A 12456-nucleotide genomic window follows, 5' to 3' on the forward strand; every position below is an offset into this window, starting at 1 on the left:
GATATGCAGCACGAAGCGAAGCTGAAGCAAGCCACGCTGTGTGGGAAAGAAACTCCTGACACGTCCTAAAATGCTCAGGCATTGAATTTGCATAGGAAAGTGGGCCGAGCTGAGAGGGCTCCATTGAAGGTTGATGCACACGGTGGCAGACCAACAGGAGCGGTCAAAATCAGAAGCGTCCCCAAAGAGACCCACAGCAACTGCAGCGTATCAGGAGACGCCAAGGCAAACCTCCTGAAGGAGAGATTACAAAAGGGGGACAATTGTAACCAGTATTACCAAAGCCAGAGAAGAGTGCTACAAAGGCAAATTGGGTACAACTCTCCCAGAAAGATTTCAAGTGGGAGACAATTGTAACCAGCATTGCTATCAGCAAAAAGGTTGTACGTCCAGAAAACCAAGGCTGCAGGAGCAAAGTCCTCTTTGTATGAAAGAAAGACCAAGGTGGAGAGAACTGTAACCTGCATTGCCTAAAGTCAAAAGACAAGCAAGAGAACCAATATCCTTTTTTGGAATATCATTTTGGGAAGAAATGTAACACATTATGTTAAGTCATAAGACGTATCAAGAGATGCAGTTGTTTTTTCAAATCTCCTCATTTATGGTTTTAGTGTGGAGAGTTTGGAACAAGCATTACCACAGAGTACACATTGTAGTAGCATGAGTTTTTTCCTGGCAGGCGAGTATACCAGGAAGAAGAAACTGATAAAGTATTTTGGTACAAGGTTTTGGTGTAAAATAAGTGTTTACTCCATCACCTTGTCTTGATAAACAGTTGCATTTCAAAAAGTGAGTGTTGGACCATGCTGACTAAAGTATTTATTTTGAAGTATGGTGTACCACCAAGTGCATGGCCTTTTGAGTAAAGAACACTTGCATTTTGATTTGTGATTTTATAGTTGGAGGAGAAACCTTTTGTTCCCCATGCAGGATTTTATGGAAACAATAATTGATTTGATTTTGAGGAAGCCTTTGGAAGAGAGATCATCACTTTGCCAAGTGAAAGGATATTGGAGGAAAAATACTTTGTATGCTACATTGAATGGAATGTTATTTAATTGAGCTTTCTTGAAACTGAACTTTGTTCCAAATATTCCTGAATTGATCCAGGGATATGGAACCCAACCCAGGCCACAAGGATAACTGGTCACAACTTTTGAGTTCATATTGATGTTTTTTTGTGGGATTTAAGACCGCCAAATAAACTGTGTATAATTTTGTTGTGTATGTTAATGTGAGGGTCGGATACTTTTTGGACACTAGGTCATTTTCCTTAGCCTTAGTATATTAGGCATGGACATCCTTGTTAATTTAGGGAGAGATAGGCGTTTGTCTCACCCCTTTTCATTTAATAAACATAGCAACTTGTGAGAGAACTCCTATGTGTCTGTGTCGCATTTCTGACCTCTCACATACTAATCTCATTTGTATCTGCAATTCCTTGGTTTTACATAGATTTATTTTTTAGATTTGTTTTAAATTCTTAATTCTAGGACTATTTTTGCCTTTTATATTTCTCTGATATTGCTACTGGTAAAAAAAGCAATACTTCTACCCCTTGCTGCACAAATCAAAGTAGAGCTTTGAGCAGGAGCTAAAAGCATCTCCTGGATAATGAGTATCACCCAGTAAGCAGGAACTGCATCTGAGGAGCAAGGAGCTAGTACATGGCAATTTGCCAATCTAATGTCCACCTGAAATGCAGACTATAATTTTAAGTCCATTGGCATGCTTTAAATGTCTTCTAAACTTCTCCTACTGTTCCAAGTATGGTGAAGCCAAAACGAAAGTACAGCAGCTTCAAGCCCACTCCCTAACACAATTTTGGGGTGATGGGCTCATGTGGCCTAGAACAGAGCTCTTACGCAGCACCTATGACCAAATAGCCATTTGGGCTACTATGGGCAGCAAATGTATTTTTTATTTATTTTTAAAATGTAGAAGAAGCAACCCCGGAACTGAATGCATCATGGTGCCGTCCAGGTAAAGCACGCTCGGATGACTGATTGTAGTGATCGGAGCCGTGTGGGAATTTGGCAGGTGGACTGGAGGTTGGGGGGTTAAGTAGGTTTCCCTCTTGTCACAAAAATAAGGTTAAAGAAACCATGGAGTTCATACAAAATGTTAACGACCCACAAAATGTTATTCTACTCCAATACTGCGGTTTTCTGCACTTTTCCCTGGGCAACAGTTTGGATTCAAGTTCTTACCGTTGGACCTGATATGGTTTCGTAGGGTGTTCACCAAGATGTTATCAGTGGTGGCAGCATTCCTCAGGTTGAGAATTGTCCATATATATCCCAGATGACTGGTTTGGACAAGCCCTTCAGTCCTAAGGAGTCTTCAATTTTCCACACCACCTCTGGACATCCTTTCTCAGCTTGGACTAGCTCAGCCCCAGGAAATATTCTTGATGGCTTCTCGGAATGAGACATTCCTTGGTTTTTCTTGGGAAGTCATGGTTTCCAGAGTATTGCCTACTCCGGAGAGGATTCAGGGCATAGTGAAAACTTAGAAATTCTTCTTGAGTTATGAATCGCCCACAGCTTGAAGGCTACAGAGGCTCTTGGGGGTCATGGCCTCCAGTATGAACTCTCTACATCAAGCTAAGCATTTTGAAGTGAAGTGGTTCACCCTCATGCTATGGTAATCATCCTCCTTCCTAGAAGGTGAACCTGTGCTTTTGGGGCGTTTTTACCAATCTTCTGATGGATGACCCTTTTAGGGTTACGATGAATCTGCATCCAGAAATTGAGGGTTTTTATTTAGCAACACAATCAGAATATACCAAAGCCAAGGGTAGGCCTATGGGAGGCCTATTAATAGCCTGCAGATGGGCTTTATTCAATGAAATAATAGTTATCCCCTGTAAACAAGAAGGAATTCTGGCAGTGAAAGCAGTCACTCTCCCATGCGGCTCATTGCCCAAAAAGATAATAATCGTTAATTTATACTGGAACCCGGCCAGGGAAGAACTGTTGAAATTCCTCAATTCAATATCGGCTGTCCTTAGTGAAATTAGGATTTCCTACCCTGGGGCCTTTATTATTGTCGCAGGGGATTTAAACTCACAATGTATTCGAACTAGCTATGGAGGCGCTGAGGAAACAACAAAGGAAATATCAACTAACGGTAGAAAGTGGCTAGATTTTTTTGATGAATGGGATCTAAAGCTCTTAAACGGGTCTATAGAAGGAGATGTTCCCCCAGCCACCACATGGGGAGGCGGAATACAGAGTCAACATTGGATTATGTTTTCTTATCGACAAATTGGTTTGAAGAATGTATGCATTTCTCAGAAAAGGACGGAGATACAAGTGACCATAAGCGACTGGAAGCACAAATAAGTTGGCACTCCAGCAACACAATAGAAGTATGGGACAACCCAGTGGTTGTAAATGCCCAGTAAAACTGTCTAGTTAAATACCAGGGTGACGGAGCTTGTCTAAATGGTGGTCTGGACAGACTCAATGATTGGGAATGTCCCGAAGTCCTAAATAAAAACTGGAATCCACTCACCTTTCATGATTTTTATATGGTCAATTGACTGCCCAAAGAACATCCAGAAAGGTCATCAGCAGGTCCACAAACATCACTTTGATGAAGCAATATGGGTAAAAAAATGTGAGACGCGAAGAAAATTGAGAATAGCAAGGAAGATGGCAAGAAGTAAATCGGATCTTGCCACAGAGATTAAAAAAATCAAAAATGACTTCAGGAGTTGGTCCAGACACCATAGAGAGGAGCTATGGCAAAATGATGGAGAAGAAATGCTGCGTGCTTTGGGAAATAATTATACACGCAACTTCTGGTCACTTATTAATTCACTTAAAACTGACCAAGAGATTGTCCAAACGAATAACGTACCAGAGTTGAGTTGGCTGAACCATTTTGGTGAAAAATATCAGAAACCACAGGGAACGGGGGTGGAGGAAACTGGGGGTTGTTTTGATAGGGAGGACATACTAAGCTTGATCAATAAATCGTCATCTAGATCTGCGGGCCCAAATGGTCTCACTTGTCAAGTTCTCAAAGGAAATGTGGTCCTGTGGAGGAAATTCTCTACACGATGTTTAGGGGAGTGATAGATAACTAATTCCCCCTTCTTGGAGGTCAGCGATTATAGTTCCGATCTTCAAGAAGGGGGATCGTAGAAATCCAATGAGCTACAGGCCAATTACGTTACTGGATGTGGAGAGCAAGTTGTTCACCAGTCTAGTATTAAGAGAACTTGAAACTTGGGCAAAAGGAAAGAACATAATTCTCAAACAAACAGGGTTCAGAAGGGGCCACTCAACATCCTTGAACGGTATAATACTTGCCTCACTAACAAACCGTAAAGATAAAAACAATGTAGGCAGACTATGGTGCGTTTATTGATTAATTGAGTGCCTTCGATATGATAAATCGGGATAAGCTTTGGTTCAAGCTGGAGCAGAAAGGAGCACCGAAAGCTCTGACGAATATCTTAGTAAGCCTGCATGAAGGTAACTCAGCCAGAGTCAGACTTGACCCAGCGGGGCACTTATCAGATTATATAAACGTAAATGGAGGAGTCAGACAAGGTTGTATGGTGGCACCATTTCTCTTTAAATTTTATCTGGGAGATTTTGGGCAGTTCATCGAGCCCTCAGCATTGGTAAGTCCTAAGGTGGGTTCACTTCCTATCAAGTGGTTCATGTATGCAGACAATATTGTCCTGCTAGACAGGACCCCAGTCGGTCTGCAAAGATTGCTGAGAGCACTCGAGATTTCTATATGAACGAAAATGATCTGGTAGTAAACCCGGAAAAATCAAGGGTGGTAGCCTTTGGAGGCAAGCACGCCAAAGGAGCCAGATATTCCTGGTCAATTGGTGGTCGACCAATTCCTGTAGTTAAGGAAGTTCTATACCTCGGTTTTACTCTGCATGCGGTCCCGACAATGGGAACGCAGTTCGCAGAACTAATGGCCAAATGTATACAATTGATTGCACAAATGAAGAAGACATTAAGCCTTTACTGCAAATTTTCCATCTTGCCAATAATAAAATTTTACATGGCAAAAACGATTCCTGTACTACTCTATGGAATCGAGGCTAAACCTCTTCTATGGTCCATAGATTGGCAAAAAGCAGAAAGCAGCAGCTGGAAGCAGGTACTGGGTTTGCCCAAAAGCCTCCAGACGGCCACACTGAGATATGAGTTGGGCCTAAATCCCTTCAGATCTCAGTGGAATGGAAATTGCTTTCCTTATATAGATCTATCTTGGTGCCAATTACACTGTATGAAGATCTCTTAGACAATCTGAAACTAGACTCCTCCCTAACCTTGAGAGAACTTAAGAAGGTGGCAGAAGACCTACTGATTTATTGTGAACAAGTCAATCGCACATTGATCACAAATCCTCTTAAGGTCAAGAAAGCAATGACAATAGGAGATTGGATCACTACATCAGATACGGTGAGGTCATCTTCCACTCCGACATCCTTCTTTAAGTACGGAAAAAAGCAGGGCTTTGTTCCAAGGTACTTAATGAAGTTCCCAGACACAAAAGGTAGGCAGAATGTCATGAGAGTGCATTTGAATTTGATCAAAATGGGCTCGGTTTTTGCCAAATGGGGGCCCGAAGAGGAGGCTCGGAGGCTATGCCTGGAGTGCACGGACCCGAGGGAACAAACGCTTGAGCATCTACTGAGATTCTGTAGAGGTACCTGGGATATTAGAGTTGAATACCTGGGTAGCTCAGTCAGGACAATCAATCGTTTATCATCAAGCACCTTTTGGGAAAGAATGATCGCTGGCCACGAGACTAAACTAACACTAGATGTCCTAAGAGTATTGCAATATGCAGGATTCATTCCACAAAAATATTGGTAAATTATTTTTTGTTGAAGGATGTAAATGTGCTCTTACTTTTATTTTATTGTTACTGATTATCTTTTATCATGTGTAAAATTGTATGGAATTTGTTGAAATGAATGATGAACAAATTTTACTATTTTTTTTTTCTTTTCCTTTTTGAATTACAGTTTTGTGTAAAAAACCTAAATTTGGTTATATCACAATAAAAAAAAAATATGAATCTGCATGAGCGGCAGATACAGGTACATGAGCTGTGGACCCGGCAAGCATGAGGGCAGTTGCCAGTGTGCCCAAGCCGTTCCTTCCCACCATCAAAGTATGCTGACTGACAACACGACAGCCATGTGAGCAAATAGAAGTATCCAGTCTCCTCCACTTAGTCTACTGCCGGTGGGGCTGTGGGAATGGGCCTGTAAGTCATGAGATGCACATTCAGGCCCTTCACCTGTGACTGAGTCAAATGAGGAGGCAGACTCTCTGAGCAGGCTCGAGTCCTCGAACCATGGGTTGAGCTTCATCCAGCCGGTCTGGTAGCACAGCGAGTAGAGCGCTCACATTGACATCTGTGCATAGCCTGCTGACACAGGTTCGAATACCGGCAGGGCCAAACTCAGCCTTTCATCCTTCCGAGGTCGATAAATGAGCACCACACACCGTGGGTAATAATAAGCAGCGCTCAGATAACTGAGGGTTCGTAGCGCTATATAAATGCTAAATTATTATTTATTAATTATTATCCTTTTGTGATTCAGGACCCTTTTTTGAGGTGGGGCTTTCCCTTTGGTGGAGGTACTTGCAACCCAGTAGAACACCAAGAGCTTTCGTTTGCCTTGCACCTGGCCTTCTGTGAAATCACCTTACATTTGTCAGACGGATATGTTTCTTACCTTATCACTAAATCCCAGAATGTTGCAGAAGTTCTTAGCCTCCGGATTATGCAGGATGGTTCTTGTGGTCCGCTGTTGGCTCTAATGGTTCTGATTCTTGAAGCTCAAGAATATGGCATGGGGACCTCTTCTTCTCTGATTAGTCGTTTTGCCTCAGGGGAGGGGTAGTTCTTCACACCTCCGCTCAATCTCTATGCTTTTCACCCCGGTACTTGAGCATCTGACCATGGGGCGCTTGGGAATGCCGGAAGGCAACTTGAGGGTGATCAAGGCATCAAAGAGGAAAACAAAATGGGAAAAAAAAGAAAAAAAAATCTAATTATAAGAGCAAGTGGTCCCTTTTTTGACATTGGTGTCTTGATCGACAAGCTAACCTCTCGCTTGAGGGTTTATGCCATCTTCTCCTTTTTAATGGACTTGGTCAGCTCATGTGCTTTGATGGCATGCAGGAATTTGGATGAGCAGTCTCTTTCCAATCCTTTAGTCAAACGTTCTTTTTGAAGGCCTCAAACTGCCTTTTCTTCCGGTATGGGGCCGCATCCTTCCTTGGAGATTAATGTGGTCCTTTTAGTTCTGCTCACACCTGGCTCGAGCAAACGGCTGTGGTGGATATCCAGCTAATTTCATGGACTACTGTGTTTCTGCTGGCTGTTACTTTGGCACACATGGTGAGCAAGTTGCAGGCCCCTTTAGCTTTTGAGCCTAATAGAATGTTTGACAGTGAAACAGTGAAAAGTGTTGCTGCGGACGCATCCCATCCTTGTTCCAAAAGTGGTGATGGATTTTCACAACAACCAGCAAATATCCTTACCTATCTTTTTCCTGAATCCCTCCTCTGAGGTGCAGATTACTCTGATTAGTTGGGCTGTTTGCAGGGCACAGAAGGTCTAACTTGACTGGACAATAACCACAAAAGGTGGGAAACCCCTACTTCAGAGACATCTAGAGTAAGTCAAGTATTAAACAGGTGTGATGTCCAGAGAAAATGAACAACCTTAATCTAGTGTTCCTTATGGAAGGGAACACTAGATTAAGGTTGTTCCTTTTCTCTGGCCTTCACACCTGTTTAATACTAACTTGACTGGACTCCACTGTTTTAATCTTCTGAGATTGTTTTTGTTCTTTACAAGAAGCAGGCAGAGGTTATTTTAGTGGACAGCTTGCTTCTAAGACAACTATAGCCAGAGGGATCATTTATTGTATCTCTGTGAGCTACCAGTGTCAAAATTGGACTCCTCCAAAACGTCTCCATGCACATGTGGGAACTGCTAAAGCAGCTTCTATCGCTTTTCAAACACAAACAGGTATCCAGTGAAAATCGTATTAAGAAAAATTATTTCCATTGGGATTCATTTCTCCAAATGTGCATCCTGATTTAAATCAAACCCCGAGTATTCTCGGATTGGAGTTTAGAATCATAAATTACACCCCTATTAGAATATTTGGGAAAATAATTTTAGGGGTCAGGAAAACAAATTGCGTGCCTGATGACATTTTGCATGTGAGATATTCGCCTGGAACCACAAACTCTGGGAGGTGATTGGCAGTGCCGCTATGTGTTTTTTGGCGGGGGATTAAGGATTGACACAGCTCTTTTTGACGTTCAGCCGAGCAGTGCTCCAGAACCTTGAGTTAGATCAGGGTTGGTCCTCCTCCGCTGAGTGGTTCTTTTGCTTGATAATCTTCCAATAGGAGGGTGGAAGGAGGATGGGGAGGTAGGAGCAAATTGTAGCGACTACTTGACCCTTACCCCATAGTTCTCTTTACACCCTCCCACCTTATCCTCTAAAATAATCAGTCCGGAACAGTTTAGATGGATGGAAAATAACTGGTTGTGTGAGTCTGGGGGTGTTGCCTGGTGAGGTGGGCCTGTGTGTGCAGCTACACTGACCAATACAATTGAGGGATTTTTTTTTTCTGCTGTCGAAACTGGTTCCAGTCCCATCCCTACCAGAGGGACCTGCCAATAGTATGGAAAATGGACTAGGAGTACAGTAGTCGCTATGATTAATAACCTGTAATGATCACAACCAAGTTTTAGACCCAAGCAATCTTCACAAAATGTGTTAGCAGGATCTCGACAAAATGTACTTCTGAGTGACAGCCATGTGGGCTACATGTTAATCAGTCTGTGAACATGCGTGGATGGCCTTTTTAGCAAGAACACCCAATTTAGTCAGGCCACGCAGGAAGATTTTGATTGGTGTGGTGACTCTAGCGATGTCATCACTCCCTCTCTGGGGAAACTCTCTTCCCACATGGCCAGGAAAGGTCTGCCGCTACCTGATCCTGACACTGGGGGTGGCTGCCCGAGGGAGGCCCATATGGGGGGAGACAACCCAAATTGGAGGGAAGGCGACTCACTGGTAGGAACATGGTATCCCCCTTCCCACTCACTGTATGACACCAACCCCTTGAACTCCCAAACCTGTATGGCATATTGTGATATAGATCCAGTCCATTCACTTTGCACTGACAGTAGGGTTCTTTCCTATGCTTTTTGCAAAAGGACCGAGAAAAGGAAGAGCACGAGAGCTTTGTAGAGCACTAAAGATCCAATGGGTGCTGGGACATTTAAAACCCAAGCACCGCAAGGAAGATGGAGAACCATTAGATCTGACGTGGCTCGGGAAGTGAGCTATAGCAGTGAGCAGAAGAGCTCCATCCGGCGAGGTCATGAGAAGCTGAGGTCGAAGGTGCGCTGAACTCAGGCCTGCAGCAGGATATGCTGTGGAGAGGAGGCCAAGGCAGAGCGGGTACTGGATAGCGGACGGGACGAAAAACAGAAGGAAGAGGTGGTCTGCTGGAGAAACCAAAGAGCGCAGAGAGCGCTGAAGCAGCCACAAGAGACTGGTGGGCCCAGGGAGGGGAATTGGAACATCCCGGCGCTTTGCAGCGTATACCGCATGTCGAGGAGAGACTGTGATATTCACAGGGCGAGCCTGAGCAAGGGAGCTGGGACGCTGAGTGCATTACATAATGAAACAAATTAAAGGTGGTTGAAAACCCACTGGCTGAATGAGTCAGACTGTTACAGGTGGGAAAATCCCTGGCAGGAGAGCATACCAGGCAACCTGTTGCGAGTCTTGGACCTGCACCCAATTGTGAATAAACTTTCACAGTCAAGAAGAGGAAAGAAAACCTCTTAGGTATATGAAATCCAGGGAAGGGATCCATACCCCCTGGAATGGAAACCTGCACATTTTAGGAAAGAGATATGTGATTGTGAAGTGTAAAGAGCCTGAGAAACTCAGGGGAAGGGGATCCACTGCTGAGGATTGTGGAACTTTGATTATTTGTTTATTTTTGCACCTTTTGGAACTTTGTGTTGGAACTTTGGAAAAAGCTACAGATGGCCAGTTGAAAGACTATGGGCCTCATCACGAGTTGGGGGGTAGCCCTTAAATGAGGTGGTAACTCTGTTACCACCGCATTTAAGGGCTGGCCCTATTATGAGTTGTGTAAAAGGTGGCCAGAGGTGGCCAGATGGCCAGTTGAAAGACTATGGGCCTCATCACGAGTTGGGGGGTAGCCCTTAAATGAGGTGGTAACTCTGTTACCACCGCATTTAAGGGCTGGCCCTATTATGAGTTGTGTAAAAGGTTTGGAGTTTTACCTCCCAGCTTTTTGCTGGAGCTAAACATCCTGCTTTCTGCCCGTTTTTCGGGACACATTTAGCGTGGCGCTTATTGCGCTGGTGCTAATAGCGCCCCTCAACCCCATTGGACCCATTGCCTCACCACTACTCGGAATTTGGCACAAATTGCGCCAGACCGAGTAGCGAATCTGCTATTTGCGCTGGAGATATCCCAGAGCTATTACTGCCTGGATAACGTCAGACTTGTGATGAGACCCTTTATCCCTTTGCGATTTATTTTAGGTTTAGCATGTAAAGCTTGGGTTAGGATTTTGGACACAGGACGTAAAACTCTTTTGTTGAGGCATTGAAACGCTTTGTAGCAAGGGGGTGAGAGGTCTTTCTCCAACCCTCTTTTATTTTCTTTAATAAAAGTCTATAGCAACCATCATAATGCCCCTGTGTGCGAGTCTTACTACTGATTCTTAACATTAGCTAGAAAAAGTTTTGGATATCATGCTGTATCCTTCCATGTGATCATTTATACTTGATCACCTTCACCATGTGTAGAAGCGGGCATCTAAAAGTAACTTAATATTACTAATCTTAATATCTAATCAGTCATTCAGCCCTTTAGTCATCGGCCGCATCCTCGATTTCTTTCATCCTGTGCATAGTATATTTCTGCAAAGGGTCAATAAATGGAAGAGGCGTAAAAGAAAGGTTGGGTAGGCAGGGTGGGGATGGGGCCTGGACATGGGTGGATCTGTCCAATCTCAAGTACTATGATCTTTGTGTTATGTATTTGCCCCGGAGCCATTCTGCGGGTCAATATTTCATGTGTGATTGAAGCACGGGAGTAACTGTGGTCAGAAACCTTTATCTCTCTCTTCCACCACTAGATCTCTCACACTTGTCTGCCCCTTCCTGATTCATAGTCCTTTGTATTCCCTTCTTCCCTCTCCTCTGTCTCATGCTTCCCTTTCCCGCCCCTATGAAGGCATGTGCCTGGTCATCAACCCTTTTGCTTCTGCTGTCTTGACCTACCACTGGGAGGTGGAGTCCTGCGGACATGTCAGCTACATACTTTCAGTGATGTCTCTTATGCTTGCTTTTGTTTCTGCCTTTCAAGCGGACTAGATTCCCATTTGTTTCATCTACGAGAAATGCTGTGTGGTTGTTCTCCATAGGTGGAGGTTCAGAAGACCCTGACCATTGTGTCTGTGCAATGCGGCAGTGACGGCACCTTCCTCCTCACCCAGTCTGGGAAAGTGCTGGCATGTGGATCAAACGATTGTAACAAGCTGGGACTCAATCAGTGCATGTCCGGGATCATCAACCATGAGGTATCTCTTGCACACACTCTCAGGCAAGGGAGTGTGTGCCTACAAACACAGAAGTACACAGACACTAAGAAGGGAAGACTCCTGTCTTTGCCAGCAGGAGCAAGCGATGGAGAATAGTGGATCAGTGGGAGAGTCCCTTTTCTTTTCCTAGCCCTGCTGGAACTGCCACTTCGTCAGGTTAAATGTTTTCCTGTAACGGAGTATAGAACACCTTTAATTGACATGGCATTATCCCCTGATAATGGAGTTAGACCCACTGATGTTGAGGAAGAGCCCACATTATGCTCGCTTACACCTAGCAGAGAAGGTTGAATGGCATACGTAGTCCTACATTCTGTTTTAGATAATTTGACAGTGGCGTATCGAGGGGAAATGTTTATTTTTAACTGGAACGGTTTAGATACTTCTTCCCTTATAGATTGCATCTAATGTATATAAACAATTCCTGCAAGTGTCTTATCACAATTTAATAACGCACTGTTAGGCCCTGTCTTCCTGAACATCTTACAGTTAGCTACAATTAAAAAACCATACCAAAACTTCTATATAGTGAAGCCAAAGACTTGTGTGAACTGCTCCCATCTGCTTTCCGCCTTGTGTACAGAACTTCTACATGGGCCAAATATTCTTTTGATTATCTCTGCTTAATTAGAGCACAACTGTGAATGCATGCGGGTACCTGTTCTAAAGTTGAGGGGTTACTGTGCTGAGATGGCTTTGAATTGCTGGCCCAATCATTGATTTGAGTAACAAGATATGTATAACCCAACACCACTAAGAAGCAGGAAACCAAGTGAATTAAA

At 43.7% G+C, this 12456-nt stretch overlaps 1 protein-coding gene across 1 annotated transcript in view; it reads left to right on the forward strand.

Moving 5' to 3' along the window:
- The window catches only part of NEK9 (NIMA related kinase 9), a 311507-nt gene that overhangs the window by 150921 nt on the left and 148130 nt on the right, over positions 1-12456 (forward strand). Inside the window, exon 14 of the mRNA XM_069638052.1 lies at positions 11498-11653. Within this exon, the coding sequence (XP_069494153.1) occupies positions 11498-11653 (156 nt within the window). The remainder of the gene's footprint in view (positions 1-11497; positions 11654-12456) is intronic.

This window comes from Ambystoma mexicanum, chromosome 14, assembly GCF_040938575.1.
Source record: "Ambystoma mexicanum isolate Mex_15411 chromosome 14, UKY_AmexF1_1, whole genome shotgun sequence".
In the NCBI taxonomy this organism is placed as follows: domain Eukaryota; kingdom Metazoa; phylum Chordata; class Amphibia; order Caudata; family Ambystomatidae; genus Ambystoma; species Ambystoma mexicanum.